The sequence below is a fragment of the Diaporthe amygdali genome (genome assembly GCF_026229845.1).
Source record: "Diaporthe amygdali strain CAA958 chromosome Unknown NODE_44_length_330046_cov_65_728535, whole genome shotgun sequence".
Lineage (NCBI taxonomy): Eukaryota > Fungi > Ascomycota > Sordariomycetes > Diaporthales > Diaporthaceae > Diaporthe > Diaporthe amygdali.
Genome location: NW_026517064.1, coordinates 188358 through 211235, shown reverse-complemented (window position 1 = coordinate 211235; position 22878 = coordinate 188358). Strand labels below are relative to the sequence as shown.

Below are 22878 nucleotides of genomic sequence, written 5' to 3'. Positions count from 1 at the left end.
GCCAAGGCAACCACTATTGAATGCTCAGACAAACCGGCTCTGTCTGTTCTGGTTGCCTAAATCCATGACACTCCACCATCTCTACTTGCTCTTGGAGATGCTGAAACCCATAAACCAAGATTCAAAATGATTCTCGATTGCAAGATGTTTGAATGTCTGTTCAGCATACTGCATGAAAGCTTATGTTTTCTAACTCGCCTCTGACGACTACTGACTGTTCAACACTATCTTGTAACATCCATTCCTGTTCAAATCACGCTTAGAATACCAAATGCCCCACTGGGGAGGCGAAGGATTGAGCTGGACCTTGTCTGGAAAACGTAGGAGCTTTTCTACAGAACAATAAGACAAGTCTCAAATAAACAGCTCGTTCTATAGGACTCGCTACCAACCACCAGTCATATTGTACTAATTCAAGAGCATGTCTTGGTGAGATACTCTGCATTGTCGGTGCCTTGTAAAAGCAAAATCCTAACGACCACCTTGCAGAAGAATATTTCCACAGGGGCTGGTTCCAATTCGAATAGCAGAGGCAGCAGTAGTGGAAGCAGTGGCCGGGGAAGCTCTACATTGGGCTGTAAAGGAAAGACTCAACCATCAGGTGAGACTTCCAAGGAGCAAGTTAATACCTCGAGGCACACGATGGATCGGCGAAAAGTGCGCTGTCCCAGGTGCAACGGCGACCCAAATTTTCATGACACCACAAGGACCAAGACCTGCCCCGACTGCACTGTCAAGATGCAGTCAAGCTGCAGGAGTTGCAGCGGTGAAGGTATTGTCCAGGTTGTCTATTGCAAAGAGTGCCGTGGTCACCTTGTTGTTTACAGACAGGTACCGAGGGAAACCGCACCAGACGTCTGTGATTCTCATGGCCGATAATGACCAGAGTTGCATTTGCCAGTGGAAGCTTTTTCAGGGCCTCAAGCATCATATGGATTTTACTTTTTCTTTTTCTTTTTTGACTTTCTGGCCGAGAGCTCTGCATAAAAGTGTAAGAGTTGGAAATCTGGAGTGGATTCGTGTGCCTCGTTACTTATTTTCCCTTGATTCTGCTGGTCCAGGATCAGGATCACTTTCGTTATTCGCAAATCTATACTTACGTAGATCAATGTAAAATTTCCTCAGGATTCATTTCATTAATGATAGAAGAGGTTCTTTCAAATTAGCTTTCACTTTTAGGGTTGTCTTTCCGCGGCGCGCGAAATTTTGTATGGGTGGTCATATTGTTGTGGTGGTCCGTGAATGTCTTGGTGAGAACTTGCTGTTGCGCGAAGAAGGGCAAAGTAGCGTACTACGGGCCATGGGCGAAGCCGTGGTGTCTATGTAGTAGATCACTATCATTGGATTTCTATATCTATCGAAGTGAGGGCAGATGCCGCATGCACCAGCAGCCTATGGCGAGAATGATATCTGGCCGTGACCACTATACTTACCGTGTCAAGCTATGCTCACATCGGAAGAAGACGGCGTCACCGCGCAATCTGGGCACACTAATGATGTGTTAAATGCTCTTAAGCATCTTCGGCACTTTCCTGTGGATATAGATCTCCATGTGTATAAGTTCTGATTAACACACAAGAGCCTCATTATGCCAGCTTGGAGAATCCTCTAGCAAGGGCCTTGTAGACGATAACCACGCATGGTTCGGCATAATGTTTTATTTCTATTCTGTAGCTTGAGTCCCCCATATCTCTCGGGTACGTTTACCTAACATTCAAGGTTCCATGCGTGAATAGCAAAACATCGTTCTGCGCTTTACGCCCCAGGAAGGACTGAGCCATTTGCCCCCTAAGATTCCGATAGACTTTGAAAATTGTAGAAACATGATACCTCGAGGGCTCAAGCTTATGAACTGGGCCATAGGTAATAGAGAACCATTGCACAGCTTTTCTCTTATGATTAAGATGAGCTCCCTCTACTAGAAACAATTGGAGTCGAGTGATATTATCATGCGGAACTAGACAACATGTCGCTGATCGAATTATACGCAATCTACTCCATATCAAGGTAGTTGAGATTAAACAAGTGTGACCTGTCTCGTCTCGGCTCTGTCCATAAGCCATTGAACTGGAGCAGCGGGCCATGTATCTACAGGCACTGCGAAGGGTGGGAAGCTGCCCCCGCAATACTCAGCGAACTCGCCAGATTCATCCAAGTAGCAGTAGTCGCCGTCATAGTTATTGAAATATCCGATGCGTTCAAATTTCGCGGCCTCACCATGCGCGTCGCTGTTCTGCTGCAGCAGCACGATGCCGTATACGTGTCCCCAGTCATTATTGTCAGCATCTCCAAGAAGGAGAAGGAGCAGGCACCTCGAGCCGTCCGGCACCGTGCGGTACTTTGTGGTGTCATCCGGGTCGGTCTTGAAGTCTGCCCATATCCGGAGGAAACCATTCTCCAGCCTCCCGATCAGCCCTTCGTCCTCGTGTTTATAAACCGTCAGGTCCAGCATGGGCGCTTCAACTGTGATCTCCGTCGACTCGGCACCCGCGTAGACGTCAGCGTCAGGCGGATTCATTCTGTACTTCACGAGGCGGCCAGATCGTCTGGCTGAAGTGCTGACAAGTTCTTTCCCATAAGGCTGCGAAGTCCACGACCAAGTGGGCGTGACCTGCTTGAGCGGCCTGGGCTCGTGCCACGCGACTTTTTCCCACGCCAGGGCAGAAGGCAGGTCATCTTCCCACAGGCCCGCCAGGTACGCCTTCTTGCCGTGCAGCTCCGCGTAGCGGCGGGCTAAGCCCGCGAGCGCCGGGAGCCTGTCCTTCTCGAGGGTCAGCTGCGTGTCGTTGTACTGTTCGGCAATGTGGTCCCAGACCTGGTCGCCGAGTGTCCGGGTTCGCACCTCCCGCTCTTCTTTCCATTGTTCTTCTATTGATCCGCACTCGCACCAGGTGCTCTCGCGGCACTCCCAGAAGAGCTCGTCGCTTGTGAAATGGATGAACCTGTTGGATAGCACCCGCTCTTGGAAAATCCATGCCCTCGCGAGTGATGGACCCCGGAGGCGTTCCGCTCCTGCGTATTTGTCATAATCAACAATGCATGGGTGTGAGATTTGTTTTCGGATGTACACGGGCTTCCCCTGGATCTCGGCCACCTGAAATGCCACGAATTCCTCGCTTATGGTGGAGAACATACTGCAGCCGCCGTTGGAGGAGGTAGCAGAAATAGTGAAGAACGCGTTCTCGTAGATGGAGCCCATTTCAGCTGACTCTTTCTTCCAGTCCTCTTCGTCATCCTGAATGATGCAGTAGCAGTCGATCCAGATGAGCCTGACGTCGAGCTCAAATGTCGCTACAATGGCATCTCTCATCAAGGGGTAGAAATTATCCTCCGGCACCTCTGCCTTGAAGAGATCCAGATTGTTTTTCGTGAGGGATACTGACTTCGTCCTCTCGTCCGCCCACCTGTGACTCAGGCAGGCGTAGTTCTTGCTGAGGGTGCAGTTTTCCACGACTCGGACGCTTAGGGGGTTGATGCTCTTGATTTCGAGGAGTCGGTGTGGCAGCGTCTTGTCCGCTGTGGGCTGGCAGTGCGTGTGTTCTGCCTGGCATCGAGATATCCAGTGTTTCAGAGTGTCAAATGCTTTTATGCTGGAGGTGTCCCCCGATGGTACGCGCATTCGTGGAATTCGCGGTTTCCCGTAGGAGCGCTTCAGGCGAAGATCGCCCGCAGATCCGTTATTTATCGTGAATAATTCGTAAGAAGGAGGGTCCATCTCGTCGTTGAATGTAAAAGCTGGTATCAGATCACCAAACTCATCGATGTGGTAGGTGAACCTGGTAGGCTCCAGTTGAGCCTTAAGGAATTTGATCATCCCTACACAGACTCCGCAATGTCCACATTCTGCTGATTCCTTTAGCGCCTTGTAGTCCAAGTCAAACGCCTCGTAGTCGTACCAATTTTTGTAGTCTTGGTTCGGGGATGGTACAAAATCACAGCAGGCACATTGAGGAGTCTCTAGGCTTGTACCCTTCGGACTAGGCCCAGTAGAATCGGAGCCATTACCCTGCATCGAATCCGTGAAGTCCGATGATGAGACTCAAATAGTCGACAACTAGACACTATCTTAAAGTCGAGAGGCAGATTTGGAATTCGATTGAGAGCGATTCTCTTGGCCAAGGGAGGTAAGATCCAATGTTGCACCAGACACGACGATGAGGAATTGGAAAGATTGTGATGAATAAACTACTCGGAAGCCGACAAGTTATATGTATGAATTGGAAGTGATGTTGTAGTACTGCCAAGATGCACACACACACCGGCCATAAGCAAGTCGCCCGGTGTGGACTGGTCTCACATTGCTGTGTCTTGGCGAGCAGTGATTGCTTATATTGGATGCCTAGAGTACCAATTCCTGGGGGAAATGGTATGAGAATGAGCTTTAACCGGCAATGCATCAGCTCGGTGCCCATGTTTGTAGTGGTAGGCATATCTCAGGACTGCACACAGTCTAAGCAGGCTCTTCCCAAATAACTGTTGCTCATATGAATCGTACAGCACTGGCGAGCTGGCCGCCCAAGACATGCTTCTTCAGTGCTCCATTATCAGGCACAGCGAGAAGAGAACCTGGCAGCTTGCTGCTCTTGCTCGGCGCTCTAGCGGGCGGGAAGGAAAAGCTGGTTGCCAAGTCCTGGCAAATGCTTGTGTTGCAGCTGAGCAAGGCAGGATTCACGCTGACGTCTGCAAGCTGGCCTCGTCAGCTGCGGCCTCCGTCTTGTCTGAGCTTGTGTGCCGCTGCATGCAGGATGGATCGGTGGCGCGGCTCAGGGGTGTGACGGCCGCAGTGCGAGAGTAGTCCCGAGGCTACGGGTGTGGGGGTTTGTGTGTGCCTGGCGATCTGCGTCATCTTTCGCTTAGGAGTCGTTTTCTTCGCCTGATGAGTGCCATTCCTCGATCATGGATGGTTGGTTAAGAGATTAGTTCGAGTGTGCCTAGATTAGACGTCGTTACAGTCTAGATCGATGGGCTCCCTCGGTGCCGTGTCGGCCCGTCGGCCCATGGCTTGGATCGAGCTGAGTGGGAAAGCTGGAAAGCTGGAGAGAGAGGTGACCTCACCGGCCGCCCACCCCCATCCACATCCATCGTCATCCCTGTTTCGTTTCAACCCCAGGCCCATCCCATCTCACCACACCGCATTAAGCCACTTTCGCAGGATTCAAGGAAAGACAGAGGGAAAAGGAAATGAGGTGTGGCGCGGTCGGTTGGTATGGGTGTCCCATGGGCATAGGCACAGGCACAGGTGAGGGAAGACAAAGGTAAGTGAGGTCAGGTCAGTCTGTGTTCCACGGCCAGTCAGCCCTTTTTCCATTTCGACCTCGTCCTCGTCTCCCCTCCCACTCCTGGCCACAAGCTTTCCCTCTCTTCTCCACTCATCTCGTCTGACTGTCCACGATCGTTGGTTGACTCGCCGTCCATCCATTCGCCACGGCCCGCCGCGCACAAAACGGAAGCTAGGGGAAAGCTTGCCTTTTGACGGGCGCCCTCGTCGCAGGGTGTGCCCTGCACCATTGGGCCGGGACCAGCAAAACAGCTGGTGTTTCCGACCGCATCTGGCCCTCTTATCCATCTATCTCTCTGCTATCTTTCCTGCTTTGCTTTGCTTTGCTTTTGCTTTTTTCCCTCTCCTTTCCTGCTGTGAAGCACATTTCCCGTGCTTATCTCTTGTGTGTCAGCTATGTCATTGACCCCTCCCGAGTCTCTTGCTGCCCCATCCGGACTGCTTCCACCGAAGGAGCCCACATTCTCATAAGGCTGAGACACATCTCATCCGGGACCGCGGACCAGGCACACCGCTTCTTCACCGTTCCTGGCGATCAAGTCTAACCTCACTCACCCTCGTCGATATCCCATTTCTGTTTCCGTTTCCCTCAGCCCACCATGCCTCGCTACCGCTCTCCATCCCGCACCCCATCGCCATCCCGCTCGCCCTCGCGGGGGAGGACAACCTCGCGGGCGCGGTCCCACTCCCGCGGCCGCAGCGCCTACACAGATGGCGTGTACTCAACATCCTCATACTCATCCCGGTCCCGGTCCCGCTCATACTCACGCTCCCCCTCGCGGTCCACGCGCTCCCGCCGCACGACAACGACATCGTCGTCGCGGCACCGCGGCCCATTGTCGCACATCCTGGACACGTCGGCGAGCACGAACAGCGAGAAGGCCGAGAACATCGCCAAGACGTCGCTGGTGATGCTGGGCGCCATCGGGGCCGCCACGCTCGCCGCGCACAGGTTCTGGCCCAAGGGCATCACCTACGGCGACAAGGAGGACTGGGAGTGCGAGGACAAGGAGAAGGGCAAGCGCGAGAAAGTCAAGGACAAGGCCAAGGACGTCAAGGCTGCCATCACGGGGGAGCCGCGGCGGGGGGACGACCGCGGTGAAGGTGGTAGTGGGAGCGGGAGTAGGGACGATGAGAGGCGTGACGGGCGGCGTGGTGGTGGTGGCGGCGATAGGGGCAACGGCCGCGGGGAAGGCGGCGGCGACAACGACCGCGACAGGAGCCGCGAGCGGCGCAGGCGGTACCTCGAGAACAGGGAGCGCAACGGCCGCCCGAGCGGCAAGGAGCTCGACCGCATGGAAGCCCGCCGCCTGGCACTGCCCGCCGCCGCGGCAGCGGGCGCAGCATACCAGGAAGAGCGCCGGCGGAGGGCAGACGACCCACCACCCCGGGACCGGGACCGGGACCGGGACCGCTACGACGACTACGACCCACGCGAGTGGCGCGACCGGTACGCCGAGGGCGCGGGCCCCCCTCCACCACCACCTCCGCCCCCAACACAGCAGCGCGCCACGACGCAGCGCCGCGTCGAGCAGTACACCTCGGCGGCGCCGCCTCCACCGCCTCCCCCGGCGCCGAGCGTGCCGTCCGTGGTCAGCTATGCGCGCAACGACGCCGCGGCGCCGGTGGTCATCTCGACGGGGGGCAGGCGGGAGCTGGATGTGGAGCGGAGAAGGCACTATGTTGAGCGCGACGTGATTGTGATCCCGTCACGGGGCGAGACGGAGTTTATCGTGAACCGGACGGCGCCGCCGGGGAACAGGCTGACTGTTGAGAGGGAGGGGCGGATTTACCGGTGAAGGGGAAGTACATTTTGTTACCTTCTCAGACCCGGGACGGGACACACGAGCGTTCTGCTGCGACTTCTCAGGCTTTGCTTGTTGGGAATATGGGGTACATGACTGGATGAATGGATGAGAGTGATACCTGGGTCTGAAATACGACGGTGGCGGCAAAGCGATTATATACTTCTGCTGGGTTGGGAACATCTGAGGGTTCGAGCGTGCCGGCGTTCCGAGGCAAACCAAAACAACATATGGAGCGGCCTTATTTTGCTTTTTCTAGAAACTTCTTGGATTCTTGATTATTTCATATTTCACCCTAAGCAAGCAAATGCCTATATGTTCACCTGCAGCTACCAAAATCCCCAAATTTACGTCCTGTGATGCGATGATATGCCACTAACCCCAAATAGCAATGCAAAAAGCGCCCCGATGGAACAGCCCAGCAAATCGTCATCTGCCAGAACGCCATTCGCATGCCTCCATGGCCGGACCGAGCCTTTCAGAGAGAGTCATCTTATCCCTACCATGCACCCTTATCGAGGTCCAGGTCCATGACAGCCGCGACATGATCCGTATTGATTCATGCCGCTTGCCTTCGCGTGCCATTCCCATTGTTTTCTTGGCCGCTCAAAATTGAAATGTGCTGTCGATGTACCGACCATCACATTTCTCAGTCTAGGGCACAGCCATCGAAACCGCGGCAAGGACTTTTCCCAAGCTCGTCGCTCGAGTCATCATCATCAGGTACGACATTCCGCCCCCTCCCCTGGGCACGGCTCGACGTCGAATCCCCTGCCTCGGATCCCTCGGCCGTGAGCTCCTTTAGGGCCTCAGCCCATCCCTCGCCGGCAGTCCTCATCACGAAAACCCCATTCAAGTCCGCCTTGAACCATCGCTCAGGACGCGTGTGGGTCCTGGAGCCGCCTTCAAGGGCCGCGTGCGACGCCCGCGTGTTGCGCATCCTCTTGGTTCCGCCCTTGCTTAGCAGGTTGCTCATCTTGAGGCGCTGTTTCTGGAGCTCGTTGTCGAACGCCACGATGCTCCGGACGTACGGTGCCACATCCTCGACAATGGGTGACAACGCGTTGTCAAAGATGGAGGCTTCGAGGGAGGTTGACGCTGTATTGCTCTTTTCGGATGCGGCCAGAGGGTCGAAGGCAAGGCTGAGGTCGTCGCGTGTGAGGGCTGCTGTATCAGAGGCCTGGCACGTATGCTGGCGTATTTTGGAGGTAAGTCCGGCCTCGTCAACTGCTTCGAGTTCTGATGATGGGTAGCTCGAACTTAGATTTCTGCGGGCTATACTCTTCAGAGCTATAGGCAGCGCGGTTCCAATAGGGTCGTAAGTGGACATGACTGGCGCGTCGAGGAGCTGACGGCCAAGTATGTAGTCCTCGCGAGCCTTCGCTGTGACTTCAGGCAGCGTACAGTCGACTGCCTCATCGTACGATTCTGCGAGGACCATGGTAGAACACAGATCCGCCACGCCCATTGCGTCGACGAAATCATCGTATGTTTCCAGAACGGCCAATCGTTCTTGACGACTTGACGTTGCTAGCTGGGAAGCCCAAGAAGGCATATTTAACGTGTCTTGCCAGTCGCCAATGTCCATCTGCCAATTGTCCCACGCTTCGTGCAGCAGCTCGTCCTCAGCCGTTGCTGCGTCAGCCATCTCGGAGAGGATGTCATGTGCGAGCCATCCCATACCCTCAAGGTACGTATCCTGGCTGACAACCCGAATCACGTTCCCTTCCTCATCGATATCACACCCCTTTGGGTAGCGTGGATAGTACCAATCGACTCCGCTGCGTCGGTCACCCACAGCAATCTGACACCAATAGTTCAGTTCCGTCAAGGATGCACGCAGATCCTGTTGGCGGGACTCGAACAAGGCGGAAATTGCACTCCGTCGCAAAGCATGACCTTCGCAGGCGGCTATCATGAGCAAGCGATCGATGGCCAGATCCGTTGGCGGGGCGCTGAAGCGGAATATCCCATGAAGACTCAGAGCTTGGAAGGGAACAAGCTTCTCATCATTGCAGGTCAAAATGAAAGGCCGCTTCGACTGTGCAATGAGTCCGAAAACAGCGCTCCAAAAGTTTTTGTCCTCCTCATACAAGACATCAATTTCGTCTAGAAGTATCAGCGACTGCTTCTGATTCTTGGGTGATTTCTTCGCTTCCAGCTTCTCGACCTCTTCCCTTGGAGCTGGCTTCTTAATCTTTGGAGCAGGTTTCGGTGCCTGCTTCGGTTTGAAGAACGAAGCCATCGTGGCTTGTTTCCCCGACTTGATATCTTCCGCAACGTCTTCCTCATTGATTGTGGATTCAGTGGTGGGCCCCGCCGTCTGTTGATGCTGGACCAAATGGTTACGCGTCATATCTCCAATCTTGTCGAGAACGTCCTTGCCATTTCTACGGCTTCCTGGGTTGATCTCGAACACCTCAAAATCCAGCTCCTTTGCAATTGCGTACACAGCAGCCGTCTTGCCACAACCGTGCGGGCCGCTGAGAACGACCGTATTTGTCAAGCGTGATGTGCCCTTGGAGTCTTTGGCTTGGGTGTCGCCAGCTCGAATGACCGTCCTCTTGCCTCCCCGTCTGTCAGGAGACCAATCCTCTTCCTCCGGGTCGGAGACTTCATCCATTTCATTCGCTTCCTCGTCACTGTCGACAATGAAGTCGTCGGTCTTGTTCTTCTTGCGCTTCTTCTTCGGAGGTCCGCTCTTTGCCGGCTTTGACTTCACATCTCCAGTGTCTATCGCTTGTACTTTGAGAGCTTGTAACCAATCCCGCAAGAGGAAGACTTCCTTTCCGTGTTGCAATACTTCGACGGCAGCTTTTGGTGCGTACTTCTGCGCCCAACCCATAGACTCACACTGATACTTGTCAAAAGCTGAGAGAGATGTAGCCAGTGATGTGCGCAGACCTGCTAGGGCAGCATGCTTGATGTTTTTAAGCTCGGGTTGAATACGTTTCTCAAGCCGCGGTCCGCTTTCGAAATGCTTATGTGGAAGTCTAAGTTCACGTGGCGGCGGGAGGAAGCCTTCTGTATCAATATTCTTGACAGCGTCAAGGGCCTGAGGTATGCGGAGCGTTGCCGCAAAACTTTCCAGTATCATTTCCTGGGGAGGGACATGAGTAGTATTGCCCTTGGACTTCCGAGCAGGAAATGTTCTTGATGATGTGACCTGATCTCGACGGCCGAGGGCTTCATCGTCTCCTCTAACGTGAACCATGTCCTTCCAAGGCCAGGCTGGAGAGCGCGCGCCTGGAGTCTTCAAGCCCAATGACCTGACGCCGAACTGGGGCAATGGTTTGCTAGGACCTGCAGGCCGCTGCTTCTTTGGGGAGCAGGGCGTAGAACTGAAGATCCTCGGACGCTTTGGTGAGGGCGGAGGTTTCTCTTGCGCCTTCACGCCTGTAGCAGTTGTTGATCCAGAACTTGTTGCCATCTTCTGGGGCTTTCCTGTGAAGAATGGGTGCGTGTCTTTCTGCGGAATCTCGCCTTTCGCCTCCGTGCTAGCCTCTTGTAGGCACTTCGCTTCCCTTTGGGGTATTCGCTTCTTCAGCTTAGCGGTAGCAGACACTGAACTGCTCAGGATTCCGTCAATCTTGGTTCCAACACGATGCCTTGACTCTTCGTCCGCACCGTAACTGATCTTAACAATCCTGATCAGGCGTTTTCTCCCCCTCGGCTTTAAGCCCTTCTTCTCTTCAACTGCCACTTCCGGTTGTTTTTGCTCCAGGGTAGCTTTTGGGTCCTTCGGCTTTGGCGGAGACCCAAGGGTTCCCGTCGAAGGATTGAATCGCAGTACTTTCTTTGGTGTATTGTTGAGCTCGTCTCCCTTGGATTCTTGATCGGGCCTCGCCGGTGTTGTGACTGCGTCGTGGTCCCCATTTGCATGGAGTTCGTGAAGGGGGTTTATCGCATTCGCTTGTAAAGTGGTGTCACTCTGGAGTGTAGCGGCTTGGTCGGCCGTCGTCGCGTGGCCGTCGTCGTCAATTCGAGGAAAGTGGTTCATTATCGAGACTGCCTGAGGATTGGCCTTCTTCCTGGCCCGTCTGGGCTTCTTGTTGTCTCCCAGGTCCTCGTCAACATCCTCTGCCGGCTTTCGACGTTTACGTTGATGGGCACTGCTCTCTGGTGATTCCATGTCACTGTCCTTCTCGAGAGCATCGGCCGCGTCAAGGGGATTGACAGGGTTGGCGTGGGCAGAGGCGGGGTCTGGATCGGTGGCAGGTGCATCTTGCTGGAGAGCCCTTGGCGCTGTGAAGAAGGGGTGGAGCTTCTTGGCCTCTGCGGCAAGTGTGCTGCTCGCCATGGCTTCGACTATGACGGAGCCCATCTAATCGGCTGAGTTGAGATGGTCACCTTGGGTCGTCGGCAGCGGCGAGGCACGTGGGATAGGAGAATACTAGTGCGCACTGAGCCGTGCTGCAGCATCGCAAGCGCCTAAGGTGACCGAGAAAACGAGAGCATGGCAGTCAAAAGATCATATGAAGTGGAAAAAAGCCTGATTGCGTGCAGATATGTGAGGCAATCTATAGGGATCTTTGGAAAGGCCGATGCACATCAGGTTGCTTGACAGAAAGATGGTGGGTTGAGGTGAGAAAGACGTCGGATTTGGTAGAGGCGCGTTCAGAAAGCGCGTCTCACTCACTCACAGGCACAGCGCGCGACTTCCCTGCTCACTTACTGCACGTATGACGCCCTGTCCACTTCCAGCCCAATCACAGTAAGAATGAGCTGCCCCACACCCTGCCAGCTGCCAGGGTAAGCTCTACTTGGGACTCTGACCCCAACCCCAACCCCTGCCTGATGTCTGATGCCTGAATGTGCTTTGCGTTGTTGCTTGTCTCCTGCCTGAACAATGTCCAGAGACAGACAATTGTGAGCTTTGTGGAAGACAACTCAATGGCTGTTTTAGTTCAAGTACGGATGTCAGTGGCAGAAACATCCAGAAACATCACAATGTCATGTTGGGACTGACTATTGCCCACAGAAGGATGCAGGTTGATCTCTAATCCTGCCAGCAGCTGTCACTATCAACGACAATGAAATGCCCTCATGAAAATGGAAGCCTGGCACTCGATCACGAGAAACTGCAGTCTATATCGCATCCACCAGCCAGACAACTCTGGAGTGTACTTGTATTAGTATCCCTCACTGTCTACAGCTTCAAGTGTGGTTTATCATACCCAATATACTCGGCGCAGCCTGTCATGCAACTCACTGTAACACCGTGGTCTAGACGACCAGCATTTAGAACTTCATGCAACGACGGCGAAGCAGCTGTGGCCGTACGAATGTTGAGCCGTTTTCGACATTACAATGCACACATTGCCTCCCCAGGGGCCTGTGTTATTTGATCCATCTCCACGCTATACCGCGCAAAAGGACTCGCCTGTCTCAGCCTTTTGCTGTAGCGCAAAAAGACCCACGGCGCTATGCAAAATAAGACCGAGATGCTCGCCAAAATGGAACCCGCAGTGTTCGCGCTCATGTTGCCATACATGGGCTGCGCCACGAGCGTCATGACACCAGAGAGAATGGCTCTGACGAAGGCAAGGCCAGAAAACGCGGAAGCGCTGTAAAGTAGGTATGAGTCCGCCAAGAAGCCACTAAGTGTGTATGCGATCTCGTTGACGGCGAAGCCGATGGGCACCAAGGCGAGTGTGGGGATGATCCAGGGCAGACTTGGTGCTGCTGGCGGGACGGTCCATGCGAACCAGAAGAGACCGATGGTCAGGGCCGGTGCTGCGAAGGCGAAGCCCATGATTTTATCCTCACTGTGGTCAATTAGATATATTTGCTCGTGAACTGCAGTAGTGTAATGGTGTGATCGGTATCGACTTACGGCTCGACCGGCTCTTTGGCCTTTTGACGACGAGAGACGACTTTCATATCCCAAAGACGTGGAAGGAACGTCAAGCAGACCCCACAAGCAAGGGCTACGAACGGCAACGAGGCCGTCGTCTTGTCGAAGCCCATGGACTGGTAAATCCCGCGTGTGGACTCCGTGAACAGGTAGATGACACCCCATGAGATACCCGAGATGAAGGCAATGAGAGCCACAAGTGGCTCGGTGAGCAGTATGCACGCCGGCCTGATGACCACTATGTGCGCGAACGTCTTCCAGCCTCCCTGCCTCGGGTCGGCATTTTTCCATCGTAAGTCATCAATGTTGTCACCCTGTTCCTGTGCTAGCTTTGCCACCCTGCGCCTCAGCAAGACACTCGGCCGGCTTTCCCTCACTCCGACGAGGGCCAATGTGAGCACACCTGTGGTGATGGACGCGCTGTAATAGACCCACTTCCAGCCCTGAGGTGACGCAATGATGTAAGATGCGTAGATTGGCCCAATACAGAGGGCGATCGTAGTTGCGGCATTCCAGAGGACAACAACCCACACCCGAGCCCGCGTGTCGAAGAGGTCCTCAACGCTACCTGCGATGACGACTGAGGGTACGGCGGATGCGAAGCCTGTGATGAATCTCCCGACAAAGATGGTCGCTGGTGTCGATGAGCTCCCAGCAGGTATTACTGCACAGAAAATGCTGAAGGCGGCCGAGGACACGAGATATGGGTATCTCCGGCCCGCAAGCTCTGAGAGTGGAGGTATGAAATAGCCTCCGATTGCTTGGCCAAGCTGGTACCTGTGAAGAGGTAATTAGATGTGCCCTTGCTTGATTATATATATGTATATAGTTATGCTAGGGAGTAAAGCGGCGCCATGATGTTGAAAGACGGCAAAAGTCGCTGAGCACTCACATGAAGGTGAAGGCAACCAGTGCCGTGATCTTGCCCATGCCACACTCTGGCCCAGCAGCATCAGCAGCCGCTGCCTAATCTAGTCAATAACCTGCTACGGTACTGATTCAAAGGACCACTTAATGCAGTTCTCGCTTAGGGGACCACCTGGTGCTCAAGAAACCGACGACGGTGGACTCACTCCTGTGGTACTGATGACTGTTCTAAAATTGCTCGTTCGTAATTAGTCCAAGGATCAGGACGGCTAGCATATGAAAGACTCACGTGTAAAGCTCCAGCAAAATGATCAAAGCCGTATCGTAGACCTTCCGACTAGTAGGCCAGTGTCGAGGGTGGTGTGCGCTGCCTCGAGCCCAACCAATAACCCCACTGAGATCTCTCTCGAGACCATACGAAGCAAGAATGGCACCATCATCAAGAGCTGAGGGTGCACTGATGACAATAGTGCTGTTGTCAGAGGAGTCCAGTTTAGCAACCATGATGTTCTTGCGGGAGGACGGTGGGAAGCAAGAATCATCCCTGATGCTACTCCTGTGTACAGCAAGCAATGCTATCACATTCTTTGCGAACCTTACGAGTATTGTAATCACCGAGGCACATATATGGTTGTGCACCGTAAACACGGAGGTACGCAACTACATCATTCGTCATTGCCTTGCCCCCTTGGCATTTCCAACCTTGATCGAGTCGCCCAGGTGTGCAGATGTTCTCGACCGAACCGCCGTTCTGCAGTGTCGCTCCTTCTTAGCAATGCAACCGCCTCTTATGCACTCGGAATCTTTCGATTGGCCCTCATGCATATTGGAAAAGTATTGAGTAGGTGACGAGAACCACCGTAATATTTTGGTGTCCGGAGCTATCGATCTGACTGGCTTCGTTTGTCCACATCAACTCGCCAATGGCCCAAGACTCCTAGCCTATTTCAGCATCTCCTTAGTCTTTCCCAACCATCCACGCCAGCGTGGCAATGTTACTCCCAGAAATACCCGTGGACTTGACATAGTCTTGACACAAATACATGAAGGCTTTCAATGATTACACACGCAGATAGTCACGACCTCGGACAAATTTCCCCGGGACCGAACGCCACTGGGACTCCAAGAAGCAGAAGTATGTCAGATTCCCAATATGGCAGGTAGTCCGCATAGAAGAGAAGAAGCTGCAGGGCGTTTGCCGAACACTGCAGCCATCAGACAGGGAGGAATGCGGCCCTGCCATTGACATCCAATCGGATTGCTTACTAGCAGCACAAGATGCTCATCCGGGAACTGACAACACACTTACTAGTATCAGGCAGCAAACATACATGTTGAATCAGGTAGTTAGCTCAACTGGCCTCGGTAGTGCCGGAGCAGGCTTTAGTGCCCGGACTACCTGAATCCTTCATGGTGCTGACTGAGTGTTAGGCGCGCTTCTAGAAGTCTGCTAAATCGTCGATTCACTGTTGTGGAACTTCAGCTCCAACGTAAATCAATACTCATGAGCACTCATTGGCTGCGAGATGTGAGGAAAGGAAAACTAGAGACGTGATAAGACCTAAACTCGAGTTCATCATAACCTGGCCCTTTGTGTTTGTGCGGTGAAACCCTACCATTCGTAGCATACAACAACACATTCTAGGGAAAGTTGAATCAGTAAAACAGTCTTGCGTTAACAGCCTTCTGGATGTCTTGCTTTGCTGGCAAATCAACTGTCCGTCTCTGAACCCCTTGAAAATACCTGTATTGCGTGTCAGATCTAACCATCCCGTCACCTAACCATCCCTTCATCCATCGCGTAAGAACCCCAGAGATGTCGGGCGGTTGGCAAGGGAACAGTCCGTGGAAAATAAGCTTGGCACAGTGTTCGACAAACATGTTCGCATGACCGCTACAGACCTTTCGCGGCACGAGGGATTCCGTGGCAAAATATTTCACAGCGCTTGTGCATGAGCATATTCAGCTACCTGAAAAGTCCGAATCGGCAGGAAGCGCTCACCCTGCGCCAAGTCTTTACTCTGCAACCTGTCAAGGAAGTACAACATGTTTTATACCGTGGCGTGGTTGGCCAGAAGTACTGGAAATGCGGAAATGGTCTCGAAGTACAATTCGCTTCAGCAGCCCCAGCTAATTTGATTGGGCGGCGCCCCTTGGGCATGGCCTGGATATCATCAGCCAACCAGATCTGATAAATATCCTGACAATGCCTCTAGCCCATGATCCCAACCGGTCGAGTTGTTAATTTCGATCTCCTACTTCAGATTCCTTCGCAGTACTGTGCATCCTTTCCCGAACGATGCCTTCTCGTTTGAAATCAAACATGGCGACGGAGACTGAAGCAGCGGCCGGGGTATGGGGTCAACCTACCCTAACAGGTGCCGCCTTTGATTTCAGGAGTAAGTATAGAAGCTAAGCATTATGATTACTACCCTTTTGATGTCGACTTCGACAAATAGAGGCAGTATGGGATAAAGAGAAACTGCATCTGACCATATCCCAGGTGACGTCGTAACTACGCCCTCAATCGGCATGCTCAATGCTATCAGACGAACCACTTTGAACGACGATGTTTATGGCGAAGACCAGACCACCTCGGACTTTGAGTCCGAGATGGCTGCCATTTGCGGAAAGGAGGCGGCCGCCTTTGTGATCACCGGCACCATGGCCAATCAGCTCGCATTGCGCACCCTCCTCAACGAGGCACCGCCATATGGCATCTTGACAGACGCTCAGTCTCGTGAGTTTCTGCTGCCATCATCTGCTGGCTCGCTCAAGGCAACATGTCGAATCCACAAGACCAGTTTCTAGTTCACGGACTTGCTTGATCTCTGACTTGTGGATCATGTAGATATTGTTCACTGGGAGGCGGGTGGCGCCGCGTTCATCAATGGTGCCATGATCCAGGCCATACGCCCGCTCAATGGCAGATACTTAACGGTGAGGGACGCGGAGAAGCACGCCGTGCTGGCCTACGACGTACACAAGACGCCAACACGTGTAGTAAGCATCGAGAATACGAATTCAGGCACAGTAATTCCACTCGAGGAGCTACAGCGTCTCAAAGACTGTGAGTGTTTCCAAAATTATTAAAGCCCCACTCGATCAATGTATAATCTTCAGTAACTATCGTCCTCCAACGCCCTGGACTTAGCCTTATTTTGTACTGCGCAGAACCAGCTACTGACTGAAGACGCAATAGGGGCACGGAGGAATGAGGTTTCGGTCCACATTGATGGTGCGAGGATGTTCGACGCCGTCGCTGCCAGCGGGACCTCGCTGCACGACTTTGCGCAGTGTGCTGATCTCATCACGCTTGACTTCAGCAAGAACCTCGGCGCACCGATGGGTGCAATGGTTCTCGGATCGGTGGATGCAATTCGAAGGCTGAAGCGAACACGGAAGGGTTTGGGCGGCGGTATGCGGCAGGCTGGTGTTTTGGCCGCCGCCGCGCGCCAGGCCATGATTGAGAACTTTGGATCGGGAGGTATTGACACTGTGGGCACGCTCGCGAGGAGCCACGACATTGCTAGGCTGGTTGGGCAGCTCTGGACAGAGAGAGGTGGGCGTCTGCTCCGGAGGGTCGAGACAAATATGATCTGGGTAGACCTCAAAGCCCTGGGGATCCATGAGAAGGACTGGAACGCAGCGGGAAAAAGACATGGGATCCGTCTGGATGGCAGGAGGATTATGTTCCATCATCAGATCTGTGATCAGGCTGTGATGCAGCTGCAGAGTGTCATCAATGAGGTGCTTTCCAAGGAGGCCAAGAGTATTGCTCATAGCACTTGGATTGAAGCCGGCATAAGAGCAAGACTATGAGCCAAGAGCTGCAGCTCGCTACCTTAATCTGTCTTTTGGCGTTTTCGAGCACCGAGCAAGCCTGCCTTGAGATATAACAGTATATTCACACTGCGTATTTGCCGCTATGGCGCGTCATCCTCGTCATCGAGCTTTTCATTGTCAATTTATTTTTTGGGAAAAAAATAGCCGATGAGCACAAAACTTTCAAGGTGTCCAAAATTCGCCAGTATAGAATCAAACCTGCGATCAAGCAAGCCAGGCCAGAATTTCTATAGGCCTTGTCTAGTATCAGTTAAATGTACACTGAATTTTAGCAATCGGTCTTGTGAGCTGTTAAAGACATTGTTTTTAAATCAATCCATGACTTCGAACTTCAAATAACATAATACCTCTAAGAACTTGCCTCATCGTACTTTGACAACCTCGTGTCTTCGGTTTTGACCACGTCTATAATAACCCCTCCAATCCAAGCCCTGACTGAACCCTGCCTAACTCAACCACTTTGTCCGCCGAATGCAACCAGCCATCCTCACAATATATTCTCTTCCTCAGAGCGCTGGCTTACCAGTCACTTCTGAGGGCACCCGTTACACGGAAAACAAGCACTATGAAGCGCGACTCTTTAAAGGCCTTGTAGTAGGCCCGTGTCTCGCCAAGGGCACCCACGAGTAAGGTACCGTTGACCCAGGACGACGTGTCAAATTCAGCGCCTTGAGAACGGTCCCGGCTTTTCTCTTTGTCCTCAAGTTGCCAGACCAATTCACCATGCATCAGCGCCGTCCGTCGTAAAGCTTGAGACTGCGATGCAACCAACAAACTACCAAGAGCTGCCCAGCTTTCGTCAACCATCGCCCCCACCACAGCCCCATAGGGTCCAGCACAGCTGGAACGAACAGCTCAAGGGCCTCACAGCTCGACATATCGCACTATGTGTTCTGGATTTCTTCACCCCCGAGATTCTGTCCCGCGGCAAAAAGCAAAGCGGCCGACTCCTCCATGAGCAACCCAAGACTGCCTGGCTTGACGGCCTGCGAGGTTGGGCGGCTCTGCTCGTCTGCGTCTTCCACCTGACTGTCTGGACGCACGACGGCATCAATTACTGCTACGGCGCCACTTTGCCCTCCGGCGCCCCCAACACCACGCCCGCCGCCTGGCCTATCATCAGGACGCTCTGGACGGGCGGGCATTTCTCCGTCGCTCTCTTCTTTACCATCTCTGGCTACGTGCTCCCAAAGCGCCTGCTCTCCCTCCTGCACGCGGGTCGCCAGGCCGACTTTGTCGAAGCGCTCCACTCGTCCATCGTCCGCCGTCCCTTCAGGCTTTTTCTTCCCGTCGTCTGGAGTACGCTAGCCGTCATGATCGTGTCGTATCTCACCGGCATCCCGACGTCTGCCATGAAGCGCGAGGACAGCATGTTGCTTCAGCTGGCGGCATGGGTGAGGGAGACAGGGCGATACCTCTACTTTTTCGATGGCGGCTATCACGCCGTCAACCAACACACATGGTCCCTTGTTGTAGAGATGCGCGGCTCCATGTCGCTGTTTGTGTGGCTTTTTGCCTTCTCGTGGATGCAACACAAGAGGCGCCTCTTTCTGACACTGGCCATGATTTGGTACCTGATCGTCGCGGTCCCAGCTGCCCAGATGGCTACATTTTTTGCAGGGATGGTCACGGCGGAGCTTGACCTGATTGCTTCAGGTGCCGTGCAGATGCGTCTTCCCTGGGATAGGCTGGTGCAGGGGTTAGGGAGGTATGCCCTTGTGCGAGCGTTAATTCTCCATGCCGTCCTCGTTGGTGCATTATACCTCGGGGCCTCGCCTTCTGGGTCCCCTGTGGACTCATCACGGGACGAGGTGCTGGGAAAATGCCGCGGCTGGATGACCCTTGAGTGGTTGATTCCAGAGGCTTACCCTCACGGCGGCAACGATCCCAGCTGGCTATGGTTCTGGTTGTTCTGGGCTGCGTGGATGTTTCTTCTAGCTGTCAAGGAAATACACTGGCTGAAACGCGCTCTTGCGGGTGGCTTCTCTCAATGTTGGTCGCTGCCCCCGACAGCTTCTTTTCCCCGATTCACTTTGCTGACAGATTTTGCAGACCTTGGGAGGATCTCTTTCCCCCTCTATCTAACCCATGGACCCATGATTGGGTTCTTCTCTGAGCGTCTGTTCTACCTGACGGGCGTCAAAAAATCCATGGATGAGGGAGCTGTATCCTTGTTCGGCTCTATCGCGAATAAATGGTACGATGCAAGCTGGTTCCCGTTCACTGACCAGGGGCCGTATGGGCTGGAACCAAATTATTTGTTCTGCCTCGCGTTGAGCATTGTGGTGTTTCTGTACGTGGCAGAATTGGGTGCTAAATCTATGGAGGCACCCAGCGTACGCTTTTCAAGATGGGTTTACTGTCGACATTTCAAAGGCCGCTGAACAACGTTTGAAATGTACTGACATCACGTGATCAGCGTTCTATCTCCATTACTATGCACCCTGAAGATGCACAGCTTGTTGACGTAGTGTTTTGACAACTGCGAGGTCTTCGCCTAGTGCCTTCGCCACAACGAGCAGAACTTCTTTTAGAGGATTACGGGCACGATATATAGTGCAAGAGATCAAGGTCTGTATTAATGTTGAGATCTAGTGTTTGTAGAAGCAAGGTGACCAATACGCCCCAGTCAAAGGCGATGTGCTTATTGTTTCCGTCACATGCAGAGGTGTTCCCAGGTGTGCCTGCCCAGAGCAGCCCGGTACAGCACGGCCGCGAATGTTTTACCCAGTTCTAGACGGAATATTTTACTTTCACTTTTCTTGTTGTTCTCAAATTTAAAGACGTCTCGCATCCTGTTCTCAAGCTTGCGAAGCATGGCTCCTCCCGGCGATACAACTCAATCTCTCGGTCTCCTCTCTTCTCATTAAATATAGTCCGTAAAAAAGAGTTGGCGCCAGGCAAATGCTTCGTACAAATATTGGCGCTACGAGGAAAAGAGATCAAGTTCTCAAATCAGCTATATACCGTTCAAACTGTCGCAAATTTCAGTACCTGACAACCTTGTCTATATACTTACCTAGTACCAAAGTAGTCTTTCGCATACCAATTTTTTATCGCTGCGGGATCGCCTTTCGAATAAAGGGAGCCGGGACGATACGATGCATGATCTAGCTGAGTGTGAAACTAAATATCTTGTTCACTTGTGGACTTTTGGCGTGACAATGTGATTGGGAACTGATGTTTCAGCCCGTTACAGGAGTGTCCTTCTTCCCCTGCAGACTATATTGCAGACAAACCCCTCGAAAATAGTAAAGCTTCTAGGTGATTCCTCCTCCGGTCCTCATATTGTTGCGTTATAGGGCCCTTTTCTCGCTAAACTCTTCTCGGAAACGTTCTGATATGTTATAGGTCTCTCTTGCACCCTAGGCCAGTTGCGATTTCGAGTCGTATTTCGAGTCGTAAAGTGTTCTTCAAAAAAGTCCTGGCACAAACAGGAGCGTGACTGGACAAGATTGACCAAGTTGTTCAGCACCAGTGTCTCTACCTTGAGCTTTACGCTGTATACGACGGGTTTCCAGGTCGCTTGAATCAAGTAGTTGTTGGTGAATTGGAGGACTATAAGGGTCATGTCCAACGAGACTACGAGGACGAGAAGAGCAACCAGCTCGCGAAACACCGCTTTGACGTGGTCTTTCTTCAAGGCAGCCAAAAGCCTCAGGCCGTCAGATGCTTCATAAACGTACGAACTCGAGATGAAAGTCTCCAAGGCCGTGAGCACGACGAGCTGGGTCTTCTCAAACTTTCCTGCATTTTCCCTGCATTAGAAACAATCAAAACGTTCTTCCATATCGTCGTCCGTGGATATCACTCAGGAAATCACGTACCATAGGTATTGCTAAACCTGAGGGCTATAGCTTCGTCTGGCCAGTTGCAGGCTAGGAAGAAAGCGGTGGTGGGAAGTTGCACAAAGACAAAGACAATAACGATCAAGCCCAGCACAAATTGCAGCTTGCGGCGGCTGGCGACGACCAAGTTGAGGCGCGAGTAAAGCACCACCGACTGACCGGTCACCATTAGCCACCATCCGACGGATAGCAGAGCGCTCATCGCCAGATTGCCGTTTGGCACAGTGCCGAAGAAGCGAAGAATGTTTGGTAGCACATGGAAGGGTATGCCAAAGCTTACGGCAATCATAGACCAAAAGTAGAGACCGCTGCGCCGTCGAAAAGTCCGAAAGATGAGGAAGAATTGTTCTATGCTGTTGTAGCAGGCGACAGCGATGAACCCACTCATGGTCATCAGCACGGAAAACGGGACCGTGTCCAAGATAGGACCCGTCTCACCAGCTGTGGCCATCCCGTGGCGTTTGGACTTTGACTGTCAAGGACTATCCACAGTTTTTGGAATATAGTCTTTGATGTCTGAATGGCGCGGCGTAATGTGGACTCGGAAACTTTGGTGTAAAAGAAGCCACGCTAGAGTTTGCAAACCCTTTACGGTCTGCCTCTTAGGTGACTTTCAGTATTCTTCTGAAAATCGTGCATACAGGCTTATTAGTGGTGCTAAAGAATGCCCAGATCTAAGGTAGTCGTAGACGTGCCACGAGTCATACCTGTATCAGCTAGAGCATGGAAGCTTTTTGGGGCTGATTTTTGTCTCGATACTTTCCGAAACTCTCAAGACTGTAGCAATCGGGCAAACTTCGGAAACAGACGGTGGCGTGTCTGGCTGCTTTCTTGCGTGAGCCTGGTATTAAACGGAGTTCAATGCTCAAAAGCGGATAGCTTATCTTTTCCTCGCGCATCATATTATTTCTGCTAAATGCCGCACATGGTAGTCATAGCGTCAGGGAGACGTGCCCGACTTCTCTACTCGCAACCTGTGTAAGCTGTCACTCATGATGACCTTTCAACTTGGTTTTGAGACTTGGTGGGCGGCTGTTGTTCATATCACGTCCAATTCGTACAAAGTAGGACGACTGACATCCGCGCTCCTGGCTGACTCTACCGACTTGGAAATGATCTTTTGGGCCAGAGTCACATATAATGCTTGGCTAGAGGACGGCTTGGTACGGAGTACTTGGCTAGAGGCAGTATTGTCATGCCCAGCCCAGCATCTCAGGAGACCTTCCGGAACAGCTTCCAGCTGAAGGTGATGACACTATCAAGCTCTAGGTCCCATCGCGTCCCAGATTGCCTATCCGACACTCTTAAAGGCATTTGAGACGAGGAACAAAACAGAAGACCACTTCAAAAAGGCCATGTTCCACGCCAAAACGACCT

General features: G+C 52.8%; 7 protein-coding genes across 7 annotated transcripts; 3 read left to right on the top strand and 4 right to left on the bottom strand.

Annotated features, from left to right (window-relative positions):
• Positions 1 to 2017: 2017 nt before the first annotated feature.
• On the bottom strand, positions 2018 to 4012 carry J7T55_010315 (uncharacterized protein; the record flags this gene model as incomplete). The annotated part of the gene is made up of 1 exon (XM_053134380.1): positions 2018 to 4012. The coding sequence occupies one exon, from the start codon at positions 4010 to 4012 to the stop codon at positions 2018 to 2020; it is 1995 nt and encodes a 664-aa protein (XP_052987871.1).
• Positions 4013 to 5877: 1865 nt separating this feature from the next.
• On the top strand, positions 5878 to 7077 carry J7T55_010314 (uncharacterized protein; the record flags this gene model as incomplete). Its single annotated transcript, XM_053134379.1, has 1 exon — positions 5878 to 7077. The coding sequence occupies one exon, from the start codon at positions 5878 to 5880 to the stop codon at positions 7075 to 7077; it is 1200 nt and encodes a 399-aa protein (XP_052987870.1).
• A 655-nt stretch (positions 7078 to 7732) lies between these two features.
• J7T55_010313 (uncharacterized protein) lies at positions 7733 to 11407 on the bottom strand (the record flags this gene model as incomplete). Its single annotated transcript, XM_053134378.1, has 1 exon — positions 7733 to 11407. The coding sequence occupies one exon, from the start codon at positions 11405 to 11407 to the stop codon at positions 7733 to 7735; it is 3675 nt and encodes a 1224-aa protein (XP_052987869.1).
• A 1036-nt stretch (positions 11408 to 12443) lies between these two features.
• J7T55_010312 (uncharacterized protein) lies at positions 12444 to 14311 on the bottom strand (the record flags this gene model as incomplete). The annotated part of the gene is made up of 6 exons (XM_053134377.1): positions 12444 to 12507; positions 12576 to 12851; positions 12920 to 13717; positions 13833 to 13906; positions 14014 to 14035; positions 14097 to 14311. The coding sequence occupies 6 exons, from the start codon at positions 14309 to 14311 to the stop codon at positions 12444 to 12446; spliced, it is 1449 nt and encodes a 482-aa protein (XP_052987868.1).
• A 1819-nt stretch (positions 14312 to 16130) lies between these two features.
• J7T55_010311 (beta-eliminating lyase) lies at positions 16131 to 17629 on the top strand (the record flags this gene model as incomplete). Its single annotated transcript, XM_053134376.1, has 4 exons — positions 16131 to 16206; positions 16311 to 16547; positions 16659 to 16877; positions 17010 to 17629. The coding sequence occupies 4 exons, from the start codon at positions 16131 to 16133 to the stop codon at positions 17627 to 17629; spliced, it is 1152 nt and encodes a 383-aa protein (XP_052987867.1).
• A 495-nt stretch (positions 17630 to 18124) lies between these two features.
• J7T55_010310 (uncharacterized protein) lies at positions 18125 to 20124 on the top strand (the record flags this gene model as incomplete). Its single annotated transcript, XM_053134375.1, has 4 exons — positions 18125 to 18279; positions 18483 to 19645; positions 19706 to 19946; positions 20073 to 20124. 4 exons carry the CDS (start codon positions 18125 to 18127, stop codon positions 20122 to 20124), a joined length of 1611 nt encoding a protein of 536 aa, XP_052987866.1.
• Positions 20125 to 20792: 668 nt separating this feature from the next.
• On the bottom strand, positions 20793 to 21952 carry J7T55_010309 (uncharacterized protein; the record flags this gene model as incomplete). Its single annotated transcript, XM_053134374.1, has 3 exons — positions 20793 to 20830; positions 21089 to 21400; positions 21481 to 21952. The coding sequence occupies 3 exons, from the start codon at positions 21950 to 21952 to the stop codon at positions 20793 to 20795; spliced, it is 822 nt and encodes a 273-aa protein (XP_052987865.1).
• Positions 21953 to 22878: the final 926 nt, after the last annotated feature.